The sequence below is a fragment of the Bubalus bubalis genome, chromosome 23 (assembly GCF_019923935.1).
Source record: "Bubalus bubalis isolate 160015118507 breed Murrah chromosome 23, NDDB_SH_1, whole genome shotgun sequence".
Lineage (NCBI taxonomy): Eukaryota > Metazoa > Chordata > Mammalia > Artiodactyla > Bovidae > Bubalus > Bubalus bubalis.
In genome coordinates, this window is record NC_059179.1 from 16,962,961 (window position 1) to 16,988,951 (window position 25,991).

The 25,991-nt window shown below is 44.2% G+C and overlaps 1 protein-coding gene across 1 annotated transcript in view; it reads right to left on the reverse strand.

Annotated features, from left to right (window-relative positions):
- Positions 1–25,991, reverse strand: part of PDLIM1 (PDZ and LIM domain 1) — a 40,311-nt gene that overhangs the window by 10,964 nt on the left and 3,356 nt on the right. The window contains exons 2-4 of the mRNA XM_006067832.4: positions 12,193–12,344; positions 10,593–10,677; positions 6,376–6,575 (exon numbers count right to left, since the gene is read on the reverse strand). Of these exons, the coding sequence (XP_006067894.1) occupies positions 6,376–6,575; positions 10,593–10,677; positions 12,193–12,344 (437 nt within the window). The remainder of the gene's footprint in view (positions 1–6,375; positions 6,576–10,592; positions 10,678–12,192; positions 12,345–25,991) is intronic.

The following is a 25,991-nucleotide window of genomic DNA, read 5'->3' on the forward strand; positions in this document are numbered from 1 at the left end:
TTCCTTTTTGCTTCATATATTTCAGATGTGGATCTAAATAAGGCAGCAACCCAGAAAGGGCAACAAACTCAGATAAGACAAGTCTCCAGAAAAGCGTGCCCTCTCCAACAAAATGATGGAGAAGGCGACAGCCAGGATGGTGCAAGACTCGGAAACAATAACTACTTTTTTCCAGACAAATGGAGGAAGAAAAAAAAGGTCAGTGCAGAGTCTAGACTTCCACCCTCACTGGGCTGAAATGAGATGCACCAACCACCCCACTGGGATACTGGAGAATGACCAGTAGGAAGCCTGTATGTCATCCCTACCCAGCTGAATGAAGACAGCCTAGTGGGCAGCCTTGACTTTCACTACCACCCAGCAGTGAATAGGCCACCACTCACCCGCTATGAGTATCTGGAGGCCATGTGGGTACCCACAACTCCCACTCCAGCAACAATGAACAGCCCCCAGTAACCTCCAGTATCAACACAGAGAGAGTGGGGAAACTAAACTTCTACTCCCAACTTGGTTAAAACCACTCATCCAGGTGGCCCATCACCCACCCGGGGATGGGAGGCTCCCACAGTTCCCTGTGGGTGGGAGGAAGACAGACAAGGGCAGAGACCAGGAGCCGTGGATGGGCAGGGGTGGTGGCTTCCTTCCCCCAGTTGCAGCCTGGGCAAGTGACCAGCTGATGAGTCTCTTCTACGTAAATTTTGCCCTTCCCTGAGACCACAGAGCATGTTCATTCTTTGAGCTTCACTGATGTGACTAACCCCAACATTCTAACTTTCAGGATGTTACCAATGATGGAAACTGGCTAAAGGGTACAGAGGATCTCTCTGTTTTGCTTTCTATAACTGCAGTGTGCATCTATAATTACTACAAAATAAAAAGTTAAGTATAAGAAAAATTTTCTCCAAATGATGAAGGTTAAACACTAACTGGAAATGATGTAGAGATTTTAGTATGTGATTTTTACATAGGTGGTGAGGATGCAGGCTAACTCAGATTCTTCGTGTCTGAGATGCCCCAACCTGGTTACCCCAATGTTCACCAAACATGTAATTCTGAGAAACCCAATGGAATCATTTTTGAAAGGGGATCCTGGCCAGAAGGCTCCCTAAGTTCTAGTCTTCAAAGGCCTAGATGCTGGACCTAATGAGATGAGTAATTATGGCCACCAGGAGAAGAGGGTGGACTATCCAGAGCTCAGAGCCCAGTCTGTGGGCCATGGACAAGTTTAGTTAGAGGAACAGACAGCCACCTTCATGAAGGAGATTTTCTTCTGACCCAGTTCCAATGAGTCAGGGCTACTATAGTCCCTCTGGAATCACTGGAACAAAGAACAATGAATGTACTCCCTTATTTCTACTATACTGGTTTAGAAATCTGCCTCATGAGTTTATGGGGGGATTGCCTGAGAACACAATTAGGAAAAACTAGTATCTTGGGGCTACTATGTTGGTTGCCTGCATGCTAAGTCCTTTCTTTGTGATACAATGGACTATAGCCCGCCAGGCTCCTGTCCATGGGATTGTCCAGGCAAGAATACTGAAGTGGGTTGCCATGCCCTCCTCCAGAGGATCTTCCCAACTCAGGGATCAAACCCATGTCTCTTAAGTCTCCTGCATTGAGTTCTTTACCATTTTACTACCTGGGGGAGCCCAAATGATTATTCCACAAAGAGGCTACAACTCTATCAGAAAGGTAATCAACTGTGCTGGTTGGCTGAACTTAAGCTACAGTGCTGGGAAATATTGAAGCATACAGTAAGTTACAGCGAAATCTTCTCCATGACATTTGTCTTCATGCTTCCACTCTACAGAGCTCCTAGTACTTGGAAGTAATGGGTATGGAGCACTTCATCCATGCTGAAATCTATAGTAAGTAGCATTTATAGAGCACCACCAGAGGCCAGGCCCCATGGTGGATATTTTTTGCACATCTCATTGAAACTTCTCAATAATCTGGTGGTCAGGTAGTTGTATTATCTGCTTTATAGATGAAGAAACAGTTTTAGAGGTTGTGTGGTTTACCCAAGGTCCCAACAGCTAGCAAGAGGCAGAGCTAGAATTCAAGCTCAGGTCCCTCTATCAAGCTTGCACCTTTAAGAAAGTATCAAGTGGCATCATATATATACATTGAAATCTAGGCCCAAATCACCAGAAAATGACCACAGCCCCTAAACTCAGTGGAAAGAGGTCAGAGGGCAGGTGAAAGTTTTCTTTTGAACAGAGCAGAATTTCCTCCACCCTTGGTACACAGTAGGCAGTCAATAAATGACTGTTAAGCTAACTGACCCAGAGGCCCTCCCACTCAATCTTGTGTGTGTGTGTGTGCTGAGAGGACAGGCGGCAGATGGTACCTTTCATATGCCTTACCAGGTTAATTTGGAAATGGCAAGGCGCCTATGTTCTTGTCTGATGGAGATGTGGCTCTGGGAAATCCTATAAGACACACACACCAGGCTATTTTGAAGTGCATGCGACAAAGAAACTCAGAGTGCACCCCAGGGAATCAGTGATGACCTCAGATGCAAAGTATGAAGTGAGCCAATTCTGGAACCTCAGTGAATTTCACAGACTAAACAGTGGAGGGGGTGAGCACTTGCGACTTCTGCTGACGGAGCAGGCAACAAGACCCAGTGGCTGCTGGGTTTGCACAAGACTCTTCCTTCCTGATAAGCACAACTGGCCTCTCTTGGAATAGACCAGTAAGCAGAGACCTATGCAGAGGGCATTTCCTCTGCCAGGGGCTGCCAGTATTTCCACTGTTTCTGGATTCATCCTCAAAGAGTTTGGATGGAGCAGAAGCTGGGCCCCTCTCTGCTGCGAAAATCTGGAAGGAGACTGGTGATAAAGACTCAGAGGCCACTGTAGCCAAAAAGTCTGCAACAGGAGGGGACAGGGCCTGGAGGACAGGCTTGCACAGCGTCCAGACAGTAGAGATTTAATTGTTTCGGATTGGAAGGAGGGGGCAGGCGGGAAGCATGAGAGAAGATAGAAGACACGAATGAAAGAATAACGGCCAAGGCCATACTAAAAATACTCCCCAGGCACATACTTCTCCCAGTGCATAGCAGCCTTTCAGTGAAGGATGTGTCATTTCCTGGGTTATTAAATCCAGATCATGGAACATTCCACTCTGGGACTGTAAAAGAGGGTCACGTTCTCAGTCTCCCTCAGCACAAAAGCACCAAAGAATGGAGATCACAGCTCTCGGTGTTTCACCCCCAGCTCCCCATTGAGCTGCCTGAGAGAAAGCTTCACTTCAGAGTCTGGCCATGGAAAGCTTAGGGGGGGCCCAGCGTGGCACTCTTTCTCAGGCACCCCAGAAGTTCCCACAGTCACCTTGAAAGGCACCCTCATCTCAAGCCTGTAGGACTCAGAATTGGAGGACAAAGAGTGTTAATAGCCACTTTGCCTTGGTATACTACAGCAAATGCTTGTGACCATTAACATCTTGCAAAGCCAAGTCACATCACAAGAAGTCTCCCCTAATAGGGCCTGTGAAGCTTAAAAAGAAATCACAGAGCCCTCTTGGTGCTGGGCCCAGGGGCCTGCATGCAGCCAAGTACCCCATGATGTCTGTCTTTCTCAGGGAGAAGGACCATATGATTAAGTATGATCAAGGAGCTCTCGAGAGGGTCCCCACAATAGCTCTTTTCAAACATTTAAGTAGTTCGCAACCTCTCATGCCTTAACCTGTCCTAATCTGCACCTGAAGCAATGGGTTTGCCATTTAATCACCCTAACAGCCAGGCAGTCTTGCTGAAGGTGAACTGCAGAGAAACTGAACAGCAAAACTGGCTTCAGAGCTAATATGAGAACTGAGGATTTCAACTCTAAACGAAGACAAAAAAACAGTCTAAGGAATGAGAGAAAATATTTGCGAGCAATGTGACCAACAACAACGGGTTACCTTCCAAAATATGCAAACATATTTTGTTCATACGATCAACAAACAGCTCATACGATTAACATAAAAAAAAATAAAAATCAAAAAATGCGCAGAAGACCTAAACAGACATTTCTCTCCAAAGATGACATACAGATGGCCTACAGGCACATGAAAAGAGGCTTAACATTGCTAATTATTAGAGAAATGCAAATGAAAACTACAATGACGGACCACCTCACACTGGTCAGAATGGCCATCATCCAAAAGCCCACAAATAACAAATGCTGGAGAGGATGTGGAGAAAAGGGAATCCTCCTACACTGCTGGTGGGAATGTAAATTAGTGTAACCAGTATGGAAGACAGTGTGGAGGCCCCTTAAAAAAACTAAACCTAGAGCTACTCCTGGGCATATATCTAGAAAAGAGGAAAACTCTAATTTGAAAAGATACATGTGCCTCAATGTTCACTGCAGCTCTATTTATAATAGCCAAGTGCCTAGCAACAGACAGTTGGTTTAAGAAGATGTGATACACACACATACACCAGAATATTACTCAGCCACTAAAAAAATGAAATATCGCCATTTGCAACATGAATGCTGCTGCTGCTGCTGCTAAGTCGCTTCAGTCGTGTCCAACTCTGTGCGACCCCATAGATGGCAGCCCACTAGGCTCCTCTGTCCCTGGGATTCTCCAGGCAAGATACTGGAGTGGGTTGTCATTTTCTTCTCCAATGCATGAAAGTGAAAAGTGAAAGTGAAATCGCTCAGTCGTGCCCGACTCTTAGCGACCCCATGGACTACAGCCTACCAGGCTCCTCCGTCCATGTGAATAGACCTAGATAATATCATACCAAGTGAGACAGAGTCAGACAAAGACAAATATTATATCACTTATATGTGAATAACACAAATGAATCTATTTAAAAAACAGAGAGTCACAGACGTAACAAATTTATGGTTACCAAAGGGGTAAGTGGGGGAGGGATAAATTAGGAGTGTGGCATTAACAGATACACACCACCATATAGAAAACAGATAAACAATAAAGATTTACTGTGTAGCACAGGGAACTATATTTAATATCTTGAAATAACCTATAATGAAAAAAGAATCTGAAAATATTTAAATACATACATATAGATAAAAAACTCAATCACTCAGCTGTATACCTGAAACTAACACAAGGTTGTGAATCAATTAAAAAGAAGAAAGAACTGAGGGTTCCAAGGAGGAAAGATCCTCTGAGATCAGACAAGTTTGGACCACATGATATTTTCCAACAAATTTGACTGTCACTGACATCGAAAAATCAAGAGATTTCAGATGAAAAACTTGCTGACTTCTGTTTTGATGCAATTATCCATCAGAAATGGAAATCCTAGGTCGGCATGTGGGGTCTGACTGGAGTCAAGGAGTGGTTTCCTTCTGGGCTGGGCATGCACTGTACCGCTCCCATGAGCTGCCCTGCTCCCCCGTGTCTGCACCCAGAGCTCTGTCCTCAAGTCCTCGTCTTCCCTGCCACCTTTGGGCAAATGAGGTGACAACTTATGACCTAGTCCCTCCTGTATTCCACCGCACAGAACTGATCCCATCTCTTACTCTCTCTCCATTCTCAAACCCAGTTCTTTGCCATGGGCTGCAGGATTCCTTGTGTTTTTGGATTCATCTTCAAAGAGTTTGGGAGGGAGTTGATACTGGGCCCCCTCTGCTGGGAAGACACAAAGGATCCTTTAGATGAAGACTTAGAGGCAGCTGTGGCTAAAGGGGACAGGCCTCCCCAGCCCTGAGCAAAATGTCTCCTTAGACCTCCCCACCCTGGCCAAGCCCTCCTCTATCCCAGATGAGAATCTGTTCCAATGGACATTTATAAGTGCACGGACATCTCTTCTTCCTATCGTTTCTACTGGTCCACTGGAGGGAAAAAAGCAAACATTGCTTCACCAAAAACTGCATCATGAAGTACCCATCCCTTGCCCAGATCGGATGGTGAACACAAGCAGAGAGCCCCAACTCTAAACACTGAAGAATTTTTCAGGAAGCAGCAGGGCTGTCAAGAAAGGAGGATGGTCACTTGGAAGCAGACAGTGACCACAGAAATCAGAACAATAACAACAGGGTCTCAGTGAAGAATCAACTGGACATTTTACAGCTTACTTCTTATTTCACAACAACCCTACAAGGCAGGTGGTGTCACCCCGTTTTCAGAGACGAGGAAAATGAATACAGAAACAACTGTGCTAGGGACTTCCCCAGTGGTCCAGTGGTTAAGACAGTCCCGTCCACTGTAGAGGGTGAGGGTTTGACCCCTGATTGGGTAACTAAGATTTCACATGCAGCCAAAAAAGTTAAAAAACAAAGACAGTGCTAAAGAAGACGTTTTTCTCTGGGCCAGTGGTTGACCCTTCTCCACGCTGCCTGCACAGGCATGTCCTGGTGTGGTAAGCCTCTCCCAGGACTGGCCCAGGGCAGACTGCATGGGCCTACTCACGCTCTGCCATTCGTCTCCTGCCCACTGGCTGCTGTCTTTGACTCCAAGGCGTTGTTGAAGCTGGAGATATTTTCAGAGGAGTAGAGGCCAGCTGGGTTGTTGTACTGGTTTGTGATGACCCTGGGGGCAGAGCTGGAGGCGGGTGAGGCAGTAAAGGGCACGGCACTCCGGTTGTGGGCGCTTCCTATGTGGAGGGCCTCCTGCAGACAGGGATCAAAGGAGAGATCAAAGCGGTGTCCAGTGTGTACTACTAAGTACATCCGGTACTGAGGTCCAGCAGAACCTGATCTCCTGCTGGATACCCCTAGGTAGGACATCCCTTGATGCCCTAGGCTGTCCGGATCCAAGTCAGAGCTGAAACACCCTTTCAGGACACATTCCAGAGGGATTAAGTACCAGGAGGAGAGGAACCGGCATCACTTCAGTGCAGAGCAGGAGATGATAAAAGGTAGAGATAAATTCCCCAGAAAGGAAAGGTTTAGACAAGCAAGATAAAAGGGTTGTGGTGTCAACACTGAAGCGGCTGATGACTAGGCAGACAAGCCTGGGTGCACTAGCAGAAGCAGGCTACAGAGAATGACTGAGCTGTTGTTTCTTGTGAGGGAAGGCCAAGCTGATAAGATGGAAGGCTGGGGGATACCTATTATGGGGCCATGCCCAGGTAGCTGCAGGAAAGGACTTTAAATTCCTCCTGTGCTCATCCCCCTCTTTCTGTAATTTGGGGAAGCACCCACCATCCACCTCCACTCTAGACTGCCAGGTCTCAGTAGATAATTACTACAGCTACACCACCTCAGAGCTACTCTATGAACACCCCTCAAAAGCTTTTAAACTAACGTTCCTTTTTAAGAAAAAAAAAAAAAACTCACAACTTTTCTGATGACTCAGCAAGGTGCTTTCTGCACAGGCATTCTGGGTCAACCCCTGCTCCTAGCTGAGAGCGTGCCCTGTGCAATCTATTAAACATGATGTGCGCCCTATTTTCTGGGCTTCCCAGAAATCTTCCTGAAACCTGGACTCCTCGTTAACACTCAGACCCAGAACAACTGCCCTAAGAGCTCCTGTCCTTTTTTTTTCCCTCTTTCTTCACTAAACCTTAAAGTCTTTCATGCTTTCTCAGAATTGATGATGAAAACCAGTAGCTTAATTCACTGTGTACTGACTTAGCTCAGTCAGTAAAGAATCAGCCTGTAGTGCAGGAGACCAGGGTTCGATTCTTGGGTTGGGAAGATGCCCTGGAGAAGGAAATAGCAACCCACTCCAGTATTCCTGCCTGGAGAATCCCATGGACAGAGGAGCCTGGCAGGCTACTGTCCACACAAGAGTCGGACATGACTTAGCGACTAAAACACCACCACTGACTTAAAAGACAACATGAAAATGTGTTTATGATGATTCAGACAGGCTCCCTCTTTGACATGTTGGAATCAGTGAGGTTTTCCTGTATACCTTACACTGAGCTGACTTGATCCACATTGGACAAAAGTTCAGTACATGTAGTGTTCACCAAAGGGAAGTATAATTAGTTCTACAAATAACTGAAGCAAAGTTGTAGGAAAGTTTTTACTGCACGAGGAATAACAATGACATAAGAAGTGGTCTTTAACGGCAGCAGACTTCCCAAGGGGTGGTCTGGGACCCTGCAGCTCTGTAGGGCAGTCGCACAAGCGGCAGCCAGGATGGCAATTCTCCTCTCTCCTTCCCTGTAGCAGTTGAGGAGCATCTCTTGATGCTGAGCACCAGGAAAGAGCCCTCATACTCTGCCTCCGCTCAGGTTCTTCCCTGTTGCCTCCTGTTTGGCTTTGAGCAAGTTAATCTCTCTTAGCCCCTGGATTCCGCCTGGTACCACAGCAGTCAACCAGCGCCATTCCCTTCTCCCTCCACAGAAACCCACGTTCAACTGCAACGCAAGTCAGTGGAAAATGCAGGTTGGAAATTCTGATTTTTCACTCTACAGAGAATCTCCCAAGAATGTATCCGTTTTGTACATAAAAGGAGTATCTCTAACCCCAAGTGAATACTGGTCTTTCCAGAAGTCAGGCGGTTAATTCAGGGCCTGCCTTTTGGAAGGGATGATGTCATTGTTTGGGCTTTGTATTTATCAGTCTCCAAGGAAATTCAATAATGAGGAAATATAAACTAGGTGTGTAACTACACTGACCTCAGATAAGCTGGGGTGTGGGCTGGCCTTACATGAACGAACAGATCCTTCAATTACAGATGAACTCTGCTCTTACTCACTCCTCTATTTTAGAGTGACTGGAAGTGGAAGATTTTGGGAAAATGAGAGGTGGGAAGTTTTTCATATGAACAAAGAATTACTGGAATTCAAAAAATATATAGTCAAATTAAATGCTAAAGTGTTTGAGGTTTTTTTTTTTTAATCTGAAGAAAATTACCTTCAAAAGACTAAAGATAAGTACTCATGTTTAAGATGGAAATTCAAGTATAATACATATAAAAAGTATAACTGAAATTTAAGTATTGCCTTCCTGAAGTGAAAAACTAGGATTTTAGAAAGACTGCACTAAAACAAAATCATTCCTGATATATTATAAAACATACGATGACTTAACAGATTAAAACTTAACATTTATAGTAAACTTAATGAAGTGGCTGAGAACTCCCTAGGAAACTGGAATTGACTGTGGCATATTTTAAATTAGTTTGCACAGCTGCCAATTTATAAACTGAATGCCATTTCATGAACTTTCCTTAGAGGAGCTGTAGAGAATAATACAGTCATGTCAGTTTTGAAATGGCAGACGCAAAATGATCCTTAAAGTGACTGTTAGGACTAAGTATTATTTTTATTAACTAATGGGAAAAATTTTGTGTGATTACATTCCTGACATTTTAATGGAAGACATTTGAGAAATACCATTCACATACAACCACTAATTTACCCACGCTAATGTACCAGTGAGTTCAATTTCACACCAGTTTCTGTTTTAGGTATAAAAGATAACTAGCTATATTTTATCTTTTGATTATATCTTGCTGCTGCTGCTAAGTCACTTTAGTCGTGTCTGACTCTGTGCAACCCCACAGATGGCAGCCCACCAGGCTCTGCTGTCCCTGGGATTCTCCAGGTAAGAACACTGGAGTGGGTTGCCATTTCCTTCTCCAATGCATGAAAGTGAAAGTGAAGTCGCTCAGTAAGTGTCCGACTCTTCGTGACCCCATGGACTACAGCCTACCAGGCTCCTCCGTCCATGGGATTTTCCAGGCAAGAGTACTGGAGTGGGTTGCCATTGCCTTTTCCAGACTATATCTTAATATACCATAAAAATGATACACTGCCTGAAACTGAGAAAAAAAAATTAAACTTCAAATCTTCAATTGGGGCTAAATGTATGACAATCACAAACCATTTTAGAAGTTTTCAAAAGCCATTATTGACTTACTACTAACATACCACTAACAACTCATTCATTTATCCAACAGACACACTGTGAAAAGTAGCCTACCAAGTGCGAGGAGTTTTACAAAGATGTTCTAAACATTCTTCTTTACATTTCCTGTCCTTATTGCTAAAGAACATCCATCCATTCATTGTAGAGAAGAAATAAAATCATTATTAATGATTCCAAATATGGGATCTCCAGACAATTTTCCACCCCAGGAAATTCTATTTGGCCAACAAACTGTGCATTGACTCCCTACCCTATTTTCCAATATGAACCACCAATTAATTTTAGTAATTTTAAGGAAAACTAGAGCACTTAGCATTTCCACCCTAAGACTCTCAGAAACCAGGTAGTGGGATGAAGGGTGGCCAGGGATATCTGGGTCCACTACTACATGTCCCTGCAGTCCGCTAAGTTGTAGGCCTCGGGACCCAAACTTCTTTCCATCTTTAGCACATTTGCATCAGCGGTCCATCATGAGCTGAGTCAGTGATTCTATTTTGCCGTGGTTCTGCCACTCTGTTCTACACAGGAAAGCTTCCACCGGCTTCCGTATCCCCTTCCTAACCCCAGTGTCCAGCCCAGGCCCTGACGTCACTGCTCTGGGGTTTTCCAGCCCTTTCATCCTGCAGTTCCCTTACGGGAAGAACCGAATAAGAGCCAGGTCCCAGATGTGTCAGTGGAGGGCCCTTCCTGCGTCCTACCCCCAGCATCCAGGGCAGGAAAAGCAGAGGTGAGCTGAGCTGTGTCAAAAGTGGAAATGTCCCGGGATGCTAAAAGCAAGAGCGCTGGTGAGCAAGTACTTACTTGGGGTTCAGAGGCTAAATTCATCTTGTATGGGTGACGTTTCCCTTCCTCTGTCACCAGAGGAGACCAGATTTTCTGTTCAGATCTGCAACAGATTGACAAAGCTAAGCTGTTTCATGCATGCCAATAAATAATACACACTAAAAATGGAGTTGGGTTTTGTCCCCTCTTACCCAGCTACTAGCACTCTGCTCCCCGGCCTCCCCTCTGTTTTACCACTGATGTGATTTTCGGAAGCATCAACCTCATGACATCATGTCTGATTGCTACTCTGACAGCTGCCCACTCAGCCCTGAGGGATTTCCCAGGCTGCTGGCCCTTCGTCCAGCCTCAGCCCTCCCCCAATACATTCTGTGTTGCTGACCCAGCTGCACTGGCCTCCTCCAGGCCTCCTGAACCTGCCTGATGCCACCCCACCTCTGCTCAGGACAGAATGAGCTTCTCTGTCTCATCCAGTGTTCTTGATGTAGACCAGACAACCAGCTTGATCATGGTGCCTCTTCTGAACTTGGAAAAACTTGTCTCCGTACCATTATACAGCAACGCTCTAGGTCTCCTCTAAGTTATCTTTAGCGTTTTTGTTTTTCACTCTTACAGGTACAGAATATTTGTACTTATCCTTCTATGGTCAGATTGCCTAGCACAGGGCCAGATATATACAAGATGTAGCTGCTCAATTTAATGGTAAATGGATCAAAAAATCAATCTATGAATGAATGTCTAAAAGGAGAAGAATGCACTGAGATAGGAATGGAGAATGAAGGGTAAATGTGCTCCTGAGGGGATAGAAATAAAACAGTGCACCTCTCATGAGGGCAGGGCTCCAAAACATATAAGCATGTAAGATGCTTTGGCATCCTGCCCCACACTTCGTCTTCCTGCCAGTCCTGGTACAAGGTAGAAGAAAGCCATAAAGCTACTTTGCAGAGGAGACCAAAGGGTTCACGATGAAGCACTGTGCAAGCTAAGGTTAATGAGGCATTCAAGACAGGCAAACAGGAGATCCGAACGAAGAATGTAAACTTGATCCAACAGGAAACAGGGAGCTATACAGGTCGAACCAAATCATTTCTGAAACCATGCCTTTACAGGACCCCTTCCAAAACTAAATGGAAGAGAAACGGGAACTCTGCCCCAATTATGACTCCCAGAGCATTCTTCTCACTCATCAACTTTAGCTCTCCTTTCTTAAACTTTCAGCACTTTGTCTAATGTGCTCAATGAAGTCTGTCTCTGTAACTGTAATCTAGTGAGCATCCAGGGCTCAGTGTTGTGTGGCGGGAGCAGTAGATGCTCAGTGGTTTCATTTCATTATACCTGACAGTATATAATTGATTTTACTTCCTCAAGATTTTGGTTAGTTGTGTTAGATCAAGTGACAATTCAAGTATCTTAGAAAAAGATGCCCACACAGTGAGAAGCACTGTAAAATCAGAGAAGAAGATGAGCAATCTGAAAATCCAATTCCACAGACCTTCAGCCTACCTATACCACACATGGCACTGAGCTGGGGGTATAGGGAATTCTGAAATAGGTGAGGCAGTCCCTGCTCAAAAGCAGCTTCTGGTCGCTCGGAAATGAGAGAGCATTTCCTCCTCACCTGGCTACTGTGAGAGTCATGTTGTCTGTGCAGCCTTTGATTTTGTTCTGAGCTTCCAAGTGTGTCATATTGCTGGTATTTTCCCCATCGATGGCTGTGATTACATCTCCAACACATAAATTACCTATAGCAGCCTTGCTTCCGGGAGTAACCTGGGAAAAAAAAGGAGTGAGCAGGTTTAGGTACCGTTTGCCTCCAAGGAAACCACTGAGTAAGTTACCACTGGGTTAAGGACACACTGATATGATTCAAAGCATTTAAAAAGTAAAGAAGGCTAAAATTGTAAGTTATAATGATACTGACCCCTTAAAGTTACGTAATACATTGAGGTTTACTAGTTGTTTCTATAAACCATTTCACTGGACCCACACAATAACCTTGTGAGAAAGGAAGGCAAGTATCAGTCCCAATATGGTCCCCATTTTAGAGACCAGGAAACTTAGGCTTTGAAAGATCTGTGACTTACCTGGGATCAGCCAACTAGTATATTACTATGTTACTAGTCTGGACATGGAACAACAGAGTGGTTCCAAATAGGAAAAGGAGTACATCAAGGATGTATATTGTCACCCTGCTTATTTAACTTCTATGCAGAGTACATCATGAGAAACGCTGGACTGGAAGAAACACAAGCTGGAATCAAGATTGCTGGGAGAAATATCAATAACCTCAGATATGCAGATGACACCACCCTTATGGCAGAAAGTGAAGAGGAACTAAAAAGCCTCTTGATGAAAGTGAAAGTGGACAGTGAAAAAGTGGGCTTAAAGCTCAACATTCAGAAAACTAAGCTCATGGCATCCAGTCCCATCACTTCATGGGAAATAGATTGGGAAACAGTGGAAACAGTGTCAGACTTTATTTTGGGGGGCTCCAAAATCACTGCAGATGGTGACTGCAGCCATGAAATTAAAAGACGCTTACTCCTTGGAAGGAAAGTTATGACCAACCTAGATAGCATATTCAAAAGCAGAGACATTACTTTGCCAACAAGGGTTCGTCTAGTCAAGGCTATGGTTTTTCCTGTGGTCATGTATGGATGTGAGAGTTGGACTGTGAAGAAGGCTGAGCACCGAAGAATTGATGTTTTTGAACTGTGGTGTTGAAGAAGACTCTTGAGAGTCCCTTGACTGCAAGGAGATCCAACCAGTCCATTCTGAAGGAGATTAGCCCTGGGATTTCTTTGGAAGGAATGATGCTAAAGCTGAAAACTCTAGTACTTTGGCCACCTCATGAGAAGAGTTGACTCACTGGAAAAGACTCTGATGCTGGGAGGGATTGGGGGCAGGAGGAGAAGGGGACGACAGAGGATGAGATGGTTGGATGGCATCACTGACTCGATGGACATGAGTCTGAGTGAACTCCGGGAGTTGGTGATGGACAGGGAGGCCTGGCGTGCTGCGATTCATGGGGTCGCAAAGAGTCGGACAGGACTGAGAGACTGAACTGAACTGAAACCAAATTGTTCACAATATTACATTTCTGTAATGTTTTTGATTTTCACAGTGAGCTTAGAGTACTTTTGTAACTGAAAAAAAGCAACAAAGAATATTTTAAAGTATGAACCAGTATACACTGGTTCCTCCTAGCCAAAAAGTTAACTATTAGGGTCAGCCCCTATAGGTGGCCACCTTCACGCCAATGTTTCTAAAACAAGGGGTTCCAAATTTATGGGCCACCATGCTTGGGCGAAGCCAGCCAAAGACTTCCGTGGGTCATCAAATCCATCTGCCTGCTGAGCATTATGTGTGACCTGAATAAATATCATGCCTCAGTTGGAGTTGTACAACTATTTTTCAAGTGAATACAGACACTATTGTGATGAACAAAGTACAAACTCATTTTGAAGCAGCACTAACCTCAGAGATGTGTTTTACTATTTAAGTATTTTTTTAAACCAAGGTGTATTAAAAAATCTAGTTTTTCAGGTGGTGCTAGTGGTAAAGAATCTGCCTGCCAACGCAGGAGATGTAAAAGACACAGGTCCGATCCCTGGGTTGGGAAGATCCCCTGGAGGAGGGCGTGGCAATCCACTCCAGTATTCTTGCCTGGAGAATCCCATGGACAGAGGAGCCTGGTGAGCTACAGTCCACAGAGCGCAGAGTCGGACACGACTGAAGGGACTTGGCAGCATACTAAAAACAGGATCATCATCCCAAGGTCAGTCATGACTCTGGCATTAAAAGACCTGCCTCGATGGAAGTCCAAGCCCTCTGGGAGCAGACTACACCCAGGCTCCCAGCACCCACAGGGTTCTGGCCTCACCTTGGAAAAGGCCTTTGACTCCTGGGAGCCCAGTGAGGAAGATTTTGTAAACACTTGAGGGTCTCCATAAGGCTGAACCACAGAGAAGAGGCCCAACACACCAAATTAGGACACAGGCTTATGCCCTGAGCCTCTGTATCTGATGCAGTTTTCAGCAGCCACAGTTTCCAATCAGCCCTTGCCAGAAGGAAACACTGACCTCCTGAGGTGGCCAGTGTTATGTTGCTGTCAAGGTTTTCCCCTCATCAGTGCCTGGACCCCACAAAATAAGGGACGGATGACTTTGGTCCCCAAGGTTCCTTCCGGTTCAGACATGTTATGACTTTATCAGGCAAAACTCTCCTGGAATGTAGCAGGATGTGGAAACCAGTGCAGAGATCCTGACCTCCTAACCTTCCTTTCTGGCTTTCCCATCATCCGTTTACCAGAGATCTGGCCTTTAGAAAATGAAAGCCCCCAATCTAAGGTTCGGACCTTCTTCCCATGCAGCCACTGGGAAAAGAAATTTAATACAGGCAAGCATGGCCGCTCTCCTTTCAGTCGACTTCAGGGAGTTAGCTCTGAGTCACCCAGTATGTGCAGTAAAAACAAATTCCTCTCATTTTCTGCTTGTCTTCCTGAGAAGACTGACCTGGTGTGACTTCGTATATGTTTTCCCTTTTCTAAAGAACAACACAGACCCCTTGTTTTAAAAATGGCACTAAGCATCACTTTATTTACTCTGTCTCCAGGGAGAGCAGCCTGATGAACTCATTTGTCATAACCAATTCTCATGATGTTAAAGAGAAGTTCCCTTGGATAAAATCCAAAATCACTGATGAGTTCCCTAAGGCCCAGGCCATCTCCCTACTAAGCTCCGGCTACAGGGGCCTTCCTTCCTTCTTTCCTGCCTCAGGGCCTTGGCACCTGCTGCAGCCACTGCCTGATTAACTTCTGGGCTTAAATGACCCTTCTCACAGAAGACATTCCTGATCTCCAGTCTAAATTAGGTCCCGTTGTCAACCTTTTCATACATTCTCTTCTTCACAGCACTTGTTACATTAAGTCTGTAAGTCTGTTTTCTGAATTTGTTTATATATAATGCTTGAGAGCCTACTAAATGGTAAGTGTGAGAGCAGGCTTTTGTCTGCCTTTTGCACTGTGATGTCCTCAGGTGCCTAGCTGTGACCAGCACAGTATGTGGTCAGTGAATATGTGTCCAATGAATGATTGAATCCAAAATACCTTGCGTTGTTAAATATGTAATCATGCTGCTTCGTTTCATCCTTTTTAAAAAAGTGACTATTTCAAAAGGAATCAAATAACCATCTTCCCCAGCATCACTATCCTGGAATGTGACCACTCACAAAACTAAAATAAGATGGGGGTTGGGGGGACAAAAAGCTTGAGAAAAAGAAAAGAGAGTTTCCTTTTACTTTCATATGCTCAGCTGCTAAGAACTCCGGAATTTCCAGCACTTGGTTTAAACTGTCTTGAAGGTGAGACACTTCTGCTCAAAACATCCTAACAGATTCTGGACGAGCTAGAACCAGTCTTAAGAGCCCTGAGCCTGAGTAATCAAGGCCTGGCCATCCCCTCTTCTGGTCTTTTTTTTAAGCCAAATTAATGGGAAGTTAAAAGAAATCTCAGAAAGTTATAAAACACTATCATCAGATGGAACTTGGATGTAATCACACACAAATAAAGTCCATATTCTTTTATGAGCTGTTTATTTCTAGGGGAAAAAAGTGGATTTAAATGAAATTACGGGACTTGATTTTTACAAAGCTCTTTCACATACTTTCTGCTACTTGACTTAATAATGACGATGAACTCACCATTAACATATAAGATAATTTTACAGATGAGGAAACTGAAACCCAGAAAAGCTGTGACTGACTCAAGTTCACACTGCTAAAGGTTGGAGCCTGAACTTGAAACCAGAGCCTCTCATTTAACCAAACTCTATCCCTTTTCTGCTTTACCACAGTGCCACCAGCAGAAGCTCCAAACCCAAATAATTGTCAGAGCTGAAGACAAATCCAGAATTGAGGAGATTCATCTGCTGTGGCTTTCAACACAGGGAACTGGAGTGTCCCAAACTCCTACCAAGGCCTGGGTACCTCCTGCCATCTATTAACCATCTCCACTGGTCTGTGCTGAGCTGGGACCCAGTAACACCTTCCCTTATAAAATACTCAAATCAGAAATGAAAAGCCCTCAGGAAAGAAGGCCTGTGTCTCCTCTGGTTAGCTCCCATCTTGAATGGAGGACTCCAATCCTTATTGCACATTAACTATTCATCACAATCACAGCAACATTCATCAGCTAATGAGTGCTAATTATGTGTCAAACACAGTGTAAGCGTCTGGCAAGGGTTAATTCACCAATCCTCCTGCGATGCTATCAGGTAGCCAACATTATTGACATCATCACAGAGAAGGAAGTAGAGTAACAAGGGTTAAGCAGTTTGCCTGAGGTTACACAGCTGGTGAGTGGCAGGCTGTGTGGCTCTGGAGTCCTTCCACTTAAACCAGTCTGCCACACTGTCTATTCTAATTTCCTCCTGACCATCAAATTCCATCAGAACCAGCTCATAAAGGAGTCAGCTTCAGCTTCTTAAAGAGAAGTCCTACACTCTCCTCCAAAGAGACAGGCCCATTAATTATTTCAATGCTGCTGCTAAGTCGCTTCAGTCGTGTCTGACTCTGTGCGACCTCAGAGACAGCAGCCCACCAGGCTCCCCCATCCCTCGGATTCTCCAGGCAAGAACACTGGAGTGGGTTGCCATTTCCTTCTCCAATGCATGAAAGTGAAAAGTCAAAGTGAAGTCGCTCAATCATGTTTCTTAGCGACCCCATGGACTGCAGCCTACCAGGCTCCTCCATCCATGGGGTTTTCCAGGCAAGAGTAGTGGAGTGGGGTGCCATTGCCTTCTCCGAATGGACATCCGCAAAACCCTCTTCCAGCTTTCTTCCTCAAAGACCATATAATTTGATCACAACTTTTCCTGCCTGAGAATAAATGGGGTTAAGCACAATTTCCTCTAATGAACAATCTGCCATTCTCTGCAGAATTCACTCAAGTCTCTCACCCTTTGCCCCGCCAGGCAGACACTTTGCTTAGAGGCCAACCTGCACATCTGCCCTTCACTGCATCATTAAATCCTGTGCACTGCCGTCAGACTCCAGAACACAAACGAAGATGTACTGAATTTCACTTCTAAATGGCACAGATTAGGATTATGTTGGGGCTCACCCGTTTTCTTCAATTTACAAGCCCTTTTTTTCAATTTACATCACAAAGAGTCGGACACAACTGAAGTGACTTACCACACATGCTGCTGCTGCTGCTGCTGCTAAGTCGCTTCAGTTGTATCCGACTCTGTGCAACCCCATAGACGGCAGCCCACCAGACTCCCCCGTCCCTGGGATTCTCCAGGCAAGAATACTGGAGTGGGTTGCCATTTCCTTCTCCAAGGCATGAAAGTGAAAGTGAAGTCGCTCAGTCATGTCCAACTCGCAGGGACCCCATGGACTGCAGCCCACCAGGCTCCTCCATCCATGGGATTTTCCAGGCAAGAGTACTGGAGTAGGGTGCCATTGCATGCACATCTAAATAACTAATGCTCTTATATAAACCTGGATGCATACCCACTGGCCATCGCAAATGAAAAGATGACTTTCTTCCTCTGTATTATGGCATATACCTATTTTATCCGTCCTGTTACCTCCTTTCTCTCATTCATTCACTCATCAGACAGACATTCCTTAAGTACTTTCTGAAAGACAGTGTAGCTTATTAAGATGTGGCTTCTGAAGTCAGATAGCCAGGAATCAAGTCCTGGCTTTGATGCTTATGAGCTAAGTACCCCTGAGTGGGATATTTCACCTCTGTGTGCCTCCCTCTTCTCACCTATGAAATAGGAGTGATAACTGTCCTGGTGTCAGAAAGTTGTCGTGAGGATTATACAAGATGCCCCAGGCAGAGAACACTCTCAAGTTCACAGCCTCCTGGGGCAGACAGGCATGTACTGCAGCCAATGCTAGAAACAAGTAAAGACGCAATGAGAGCCTAAAGATGGAATCAGGGAAGACTCCCTGGAGGAGGCATTGCTTAAAACTGTGCAAAGGCACTACAGGAGGCAGAAAAGAGCATGCCGGCTTATAGGAACTGCATGTGGACTGGCATAGATAAAACACAGGAAGCAAAGCTGGAGGAAAGGGATGAGTCTGGAAATATAAAAACAGATCTGGCTGCAAGAGTTCTGTTATTTTCTTTTTAACAAGGCTTTATCTGTACTTTATCTGGAAAACAATGGGGAACAACAAAGGAATTTAAACATAGCCTCTGACTCAACTGTCCAGTTACTGCCAAGAAACAACCACTTAGACCTGGCTTCTACTGACATTAAGGTGACTGCCTTTACAGATGGTCCCTAACAGCAGTTGAGAGAAGCAGAATCATTCAAGGGTCAACCATTCAGCCTCTAGGACAGCCATTCGGAGCCTGGCTTCCCCTAGAGGACTTGTCTGAAGGCACTTACACGTAAAGTTACCTGTTCTATTGACAGCGAGAAGGGATTCCTTTGATCCCTAGGCTCAGGATTGAGGGGGCCCAAGAAATGAACCTCGCCTACTATCTCGGCTTTTTAATTACTCTGCCTGCTTTAGCTGAGGCAGACACTCTCCATTCAATTAGTCCACGCCATGCTCCTCTGTCCCCAACACAGAAACCTGGAACCAGTTGCCATTTATCATCCTTCTTGCTGCTATTAATTTTTCCATTACCTCACCCTCAAGTCAAAACCCTTTTGTTGCCTCCCAACCCCTTCAGGAAAACATGCTTGTGACCACTGGCTTAGTTAAAAAATTCTATGTAGAAAGTTTTATAACCAAGACTATAAGACACCCTGGTTTGTCCAGGACAAAACCTGTTTTCCCAGCTTAATTATCAAAAGCACCCTATTTCACTCTCAACAGTGTTCCAGCCTGGATGACAAATTGTACTGCCACTCCTTTGACAGAGATGGAGGTTTTAACCAAATATAATACTTGTCAGTCAGTTGAAACAACTCTGATGCAAAGCCTCCACTGGCCCCCACCCCCAACCCTGCAAAGAAAAAATTGTCCCTATTCAAAAGGTTCTCTGACGTTTATCTGTGGACAGAAATACAGGTGAATTTCCTGAATGTTCACAGAACACTGTTAACCTTGACCTTGAACATTGACCCTACGACACTGATAAACATCCTTAAATGCAAGTAGAGTTACTGCACAAGTCATTTCATTCCAGGTGCCTCAACAACTTAACATGATTCCTATTATGCCTCAGCCAGAAAACTCACAGCTAAATGTAGTATGTAACTACAGAAACCACCTGATATAAAGGTCCTGGAACACCTCTTTCTTCTTTGTTCCAGTTTTTTGTTACATCTTCTGATGTGTGTTTTTATGTTTGAAATTTTGTAGCTATGTCTTTTACTGCTGTAAATTACCTTAAACCCATCTTACAAGTTGGCTGTATTAATTAAATATTAAACAATGATAGTTTAGCATTTTTAACATCATAGAAAACAAGACTGAACTAAAGAAATGTGGAATTCAAGGTCAATCTCAGTGCCATGTACCTTGAGGGACAACCTCCTTTGAACTAGCAGCTGTGTCAAAGTATTCAGATATATAAATTTAAAAGACTCTGAGTTGAGTGACATAGCAGAGCCCAGCCCCACACTATACCATTTAGATGTGGAATTTGAACTCTCCTTATTCAGACTTCTGACTCAATTTGTTTGTGGGTTGAGGTTATGGCACAGACTTTGAAGCCACATTACAGCCACAGAAGCTGTATGTGCTTAGGCAAGTCGGCCTGAAAACCCCAAGAATGTTTCAAACTGTTCTTAGTTACTCTATAACCATTTTTCTTAAGAAAATGAGGCAATAAAGTAGTTCAGGTCCTTGTAGGTGAGCTGTGCCTTAATCTAGCTTCACTTCACGGTTCAGTGCAAAAGGAAACTATTAACGCTAAGGGGTGGCCAATTAGAGAGAAAGCTCTCCTAGTCTGAAAGATCAACCATTATTTCTCACATAGGAATAGAATTAAAACGCAGACAGCAAAGTAGAATACCCTGATTAATTGATCAAGAAGTCATCAGTCTCTCAAAAGTCCTCATACAAGTCCCTCTGAACCCCATATGCTTTTTCTTTTTTTCAATATTTATTTATTTGGCTGCATCAGATCTTAGCTGTATCACTTGGGACTCTTCACTGCAGCACGTGGGCTTAGCTGCCCAAGGCATGTGGGATCTTAGTTCCCCAACCAGGAATGAAACCTGCGTCCCTGCACTGGAAATCGGGTTCTAACCACTGGACAACCAGGGAAGTCCCAGTAACAATCACCCACAACCCAAAGCCTTACCATTCACTAAACACGTAACCTTGAGCAGTTATACTTTTTGTGCCCAGGCTTCTTCATTTACCAAATGACTTTTTTTCTGTGCTCCACCACTTGGCTTGCAAGATCTTAACTGCCTAACTAGGGATGGAATCCAGGCCACCACAGTAAGAGCACTGAGTCCTAACCTTTGGACCACCAGGGAAGTCTCTATCAAATGAAATTTATAATAGGATCAACCTCATTCATGGTTCAATTAAATGAGATTACATTTGTAGTTTAAAACAAAGTCTGGCCCATAATAAGTGCTCAATATGCACTGCTGCTGCTGCTGCTAACTCGAGTCAGTCGTGTCCGACTCCGCGTGACCCCATAGACGGAAGCCCACCAGGCTCCTCCGTCCCTGGGATTCTCCAGGCAAGAACACTAGAGTGGGTTGCCATTTCCTTCTCCAATCCATGAAAGTGAAAAGTTAAAGTGAAGCTGCTCAGTCGTGTCCGACTCTTAGCGGCCCCATGGACTATAGCCTACCAGGCTCCTCCATCCATGGGATTTCCCAGGCAAGAGTACTGGAGTGGGGTGCCATTGCCTTCTAGCTACCATTAATATTTTTTAATAGTACCACTGCATCCCAATGCCTTCCGTGTGTTAGTCAAACTGCTAGGATCTATCTATACACCATCTTAATCCTCACCACAACCTTTGAAGACAAGTACTATTACTCCCACACTGAGGTTTCAGAGGCTGACCCCTCAGCTAACACAGGGAGGAGACAAGTTTTAATCCTGGTCAGGCTGATACCGAGATTTCATTTTCCCATGACATCAAGATGGCTTTAATTCTTGATTTGCTACATTAAAAACAAGGCAGAAAGCAAAAGCAATGACATCCAAATATTTCATCATGACATGGTAATTTGATTTTTAAACTGCTACATGAATGGAAAAATGTCTGAAAAGTTTTGCAGCAAACTGTTAAACAGTGTTTACCTCTGGGAAGTAAGATTGGGAAATGGTGTGGGGAAGGCTTTTTACCATGGGCTGTCCACATTTTTATACTACTTGATCCTATATACAAAGCACAAGAGTTTTAATGTAAGCATTTTATTGAGGCATATCACACAAACAGAAAAGGACATGATTTGTGAATAAACAACTGGATGATCACAAACAAAGCAAGTCCATGGAATCAGAATCAAAGAAACTGAACACTACCAGAACTTCCAAAGACCCCCTCGTGCCTCCTTCCATCACTAGCCTTCTGGCAAAGGTTACCATGATCCCGACCATAGATTAATGCTAGTTAACACTATAGATTAATTTGGCTTGATTAGTCTTCTATAACTCTAATGATGTGGTATTTATGTGTTATGTCTGGCTTCTTCCTGTCAACACTGTATGTCTGTCTGATCCATATTATCATGCATGGTTGTAATTCCTCCATTCTCACTGAGGCAGTGTTTTATTTCATTCTTTGTTATAAATATATGTATATATACCAGCATTTATTTTTCCATTTCACTTTTGTTAATGCATTTGAGTTGTTCCAAGTTTGGGGCTATTGTGAATAGTACCTCTTTGAAGATTCTTGATATGTCTTTCATGCCATGTGGACACTTTTCTATTGAGCAGTTAACTGGAGAATTGCTGAGTCATAGGGTCTGATTGTGACTTCCCTGGTGGCTCAGTTGGTAAAGAATCTGCCTGTAATGCAGGAGACCCAGGTTCGATCCCTGGGTCAGAAAGATCCCCTGGAGAAGGAAATGGCAACCAACTCCAGTATTCTTGCCTGGGAAATCCCACAGACAGAAGAGCCTGGTGGGCTACAGTCCATGGACTTGCAAAGAGTCAGACACGACTGAGCATATACAGTCTAATCACATTAAAGCTTTGAAAGTGTAATTTTTAAAGAAATGGATGTAAATCATTGGTACATCACCTTAATTTCATCTATCTGTATGCATTTGACCTCTTTACCCTATATAGGTCCTACCTATGTCCGTATCTTCTTATCTGAGCGAAAGTGAAAGTGAAGTCGTGTCCGACTCTTTGCGACCCCGTGGACTGTAGCCCACCAGGCTCCTCTGTCCATGGGATTCTCCAGGCAAGAATACTGGAGTGGGTTGCCATTTCCTTCTCCAGGGGATCTTCCCAACCCAGGGATCGAACCCAGGTCTCCTGCAATGCAGGCAGATGCTTTAACCTCTGAGCCACCGGGGAAGCTTATCTGAGTAGTCATCTCTATTAAAATTAGGCCAAGTCTTTGGTCAAGAACCTATCCTTCTACAAGATCAGAGTGTTCTTCAGAAAGTTGTCTTTCAGGTTGACAGCATTTCCTGAGAAGGCAGTGTACTATACACATGAAAACACACCACAGACCTCAGTTACAGATGACCTTTCCAGTTCACCACACTGGCGCTAATAACAGTATCAACAATCACAAGGGGTGCTAAGTGCCACATAGAAATTACCTTTTTCATCTCAGGTTTTCATGGGTACATTTCGTCCTGGACTTGACTCAGCTCCCACTTTACAGGCCCATCCTTGGCTGGGCAAGGTGGATCTGTCTACTCCCTGGTAATCTTCATTTGTCATAAAAACTGCCCCCAAATCCCCTCCTGGCCACCCAGGCAGGCTTTTCTCTGGCAAATCATCCAATTCCTCTGCTCTTGTGTTCTTCCCTGCCCGTATGGCCATGGACTCCCATGGCTGGACTGTCCAATTCTCCCAGGTGGGGCCATGGCTTCTGGCTTTTCAGGAGGAACAGGAAGGGGAGTTGCTATTCTCCGAGATGCTCTGAGCTCTAAGAGCACTAGGGCTGAGACCAGACCAGCAAACCGCCCTGGGCACAAGGGTCTCAGGGGTGAGGAACCCGGGAGAATCCTACCCCTCATGATGATACCTGTCCCACGATTAGCACTTCTCAGACCTGGGTGCTGGGTGATACTTTTACCAATGAAATACTGATAGTTATGGCTTATCAGAGAGCAGAATACTGTAGTTAAAGCCGGCCTGGGAGTCAATCTGCCTGGTTTCAAATCCCAGTTCTGCAATTGATCGTGTGTCCTGTGTCCCTGGGTTGTGAAGAAAAAGATAATGTAAGTGCACCCCTAGCACAGAGTAGGCACTCACAAAATAACAGCTACTGTTACAATACTATTATGATACAGAGGTTAAGGCCATGGCCTTTGAAGTCAGATCACTCAGTCAAAATCCAGCTCTATCCACTCACTACTGCATGACAAGGGCCAAGTATTTAACATGTCTATGACTCAGTTTTTTTCATCCATAAAATGGGCATCTTAATTGTATCTGCCTTACAAGCATCACAAGGATTATTGAAAGAATATGTTCATATTTAGAACACTGCTTAGCATATAAAAATTCTTATGTATAGTTTAACTAGATTAACCATGGTCATTGTTGCAAGTCGATTAAATAAATATTCTCATACAAACCTGTCAAGTGTAAACAGAGGCTCTTGTGATTAACACAAGAGTCATTTAGGCATAGATATTCACAGATGAATAACGCAACCCAAATTCACTGGAAAACATTTCTGAGTTCATAACACATTTTCTCAATCAACTGGTAGTTAAAGATAGAACCAATGCCATAGGAGAGGCTGGGACACTTTTTAACAATAAAAAGGGGGGCCCTCATATTCAAAGGGTACAAAATCAATGGTTTGCTCATTTGTTTCTTTATTTTATCCTCACAGAGAACTGAACCCTAGAGAAGGCATGTGACATACCCAGGGTCACCCAGTGTGGTGTTCAGGACTGGAGGTCAGCCTGAGTTCCTGTCCCAGGCACTCTACCATGCAGCTTTTCAGGCTCTCCTCTGAGACACAATGCAAGTCAAATTATCCTTTAAAAATTAATTTTATAACATTTGCTCATTTTTAATGAGCCTTTACCTTTTCCTTTACAAAGAAGTTAAGAAATAGTTCATTCACTGAAAAATCTGTAAATTCAAATTGCCTGACCTTTGGGCATGGAGCTTCTCACCTGTAAAATGCAAAGCTTACTTGGTTCCCTCTCATCCAGGGAGCAGTGACAAGGTATGCCAAGGAATGAGCACAGCTTATAAAACAGCCCCAGGACAAGACGAATTATGGTGCTTCTCCCAGTCTTGATCAGACTAGGAAAGTGACCTCAGTGGTTTGATAACTTCCTCTCAATTATCTATCCCATTGCAATGGCTGCAGTCCACAGGGTTGCGACTTCACTTGCAATACCTTAACACCATTCTCCGCTCTCTCCTCTTCAAAGACAAGCCAACAGGCTGGCACCCAGGAGTTGGGGTAACATGCAGAGTCTCTGGTCAAAGGGACATAACACAGCTTAGACAGTTTCATGCCATAGGCTCAAGCATTCACTTCCATGACATTCCCTGTAATTCGTCCTCTTCCTCCACTCCTTTGACCAGCTGGAGCAGCTAATATTTCCTAGGTGATCAATTTCACAGAATGAGGGAGCACACAGCAAGGACCATTCATGCATAATGAGCCTTTATGGACAATTCTGGCTTTTCACAATCTGACAGATAAGCCCTGCTCTTTCACCCTTAAGGACATGATGTAAGCCCTTGAATGTGGAAATAACACTCTTAAAAGTCAGAAAAGACCTTCTGACTACAGAGTATCCATTATTCAGCACCCCTTAGGATGCACAAGCGAAAACCAGAGGCTCTTAACAGAGGCTTCCCCAGGACTCAAGAAGCAAATGAGCAGCCTCCTACCAACAGCATCCCTTATCTCTGGCTCCACCCCTTCCTGTCTTTTGTCAGTTGCTGGGAGAGGAAAAAGAGTCAACATAAACTCAACAGCAATTTTGGCCAGGGTGTAGATCCTCTGAAGGCTTCCCTTGAAAGCAACTACAGGAAATAAGAAATTGACATGGGGGAAAAAAATCTCAAGGAGATAGACAACTGTAGATCTGACTGAGGAAAAAAAAATCTCAGGGGACAACTGCAAATGTGTATCTGGATAAGTAGGGAGTCCAAGGTAGAGGCTTAAATGAAAAACTGGGAAAAGGAAGAAAGATAGTTTTATCCATTCAAATTTGGAGATCTGGGTTGAAAATTTATCACAAAAGCACAGATGAAAATACTGAGGAATAAAAGCAGCTATTCACACACATACAAATGTATTCTGTTTGT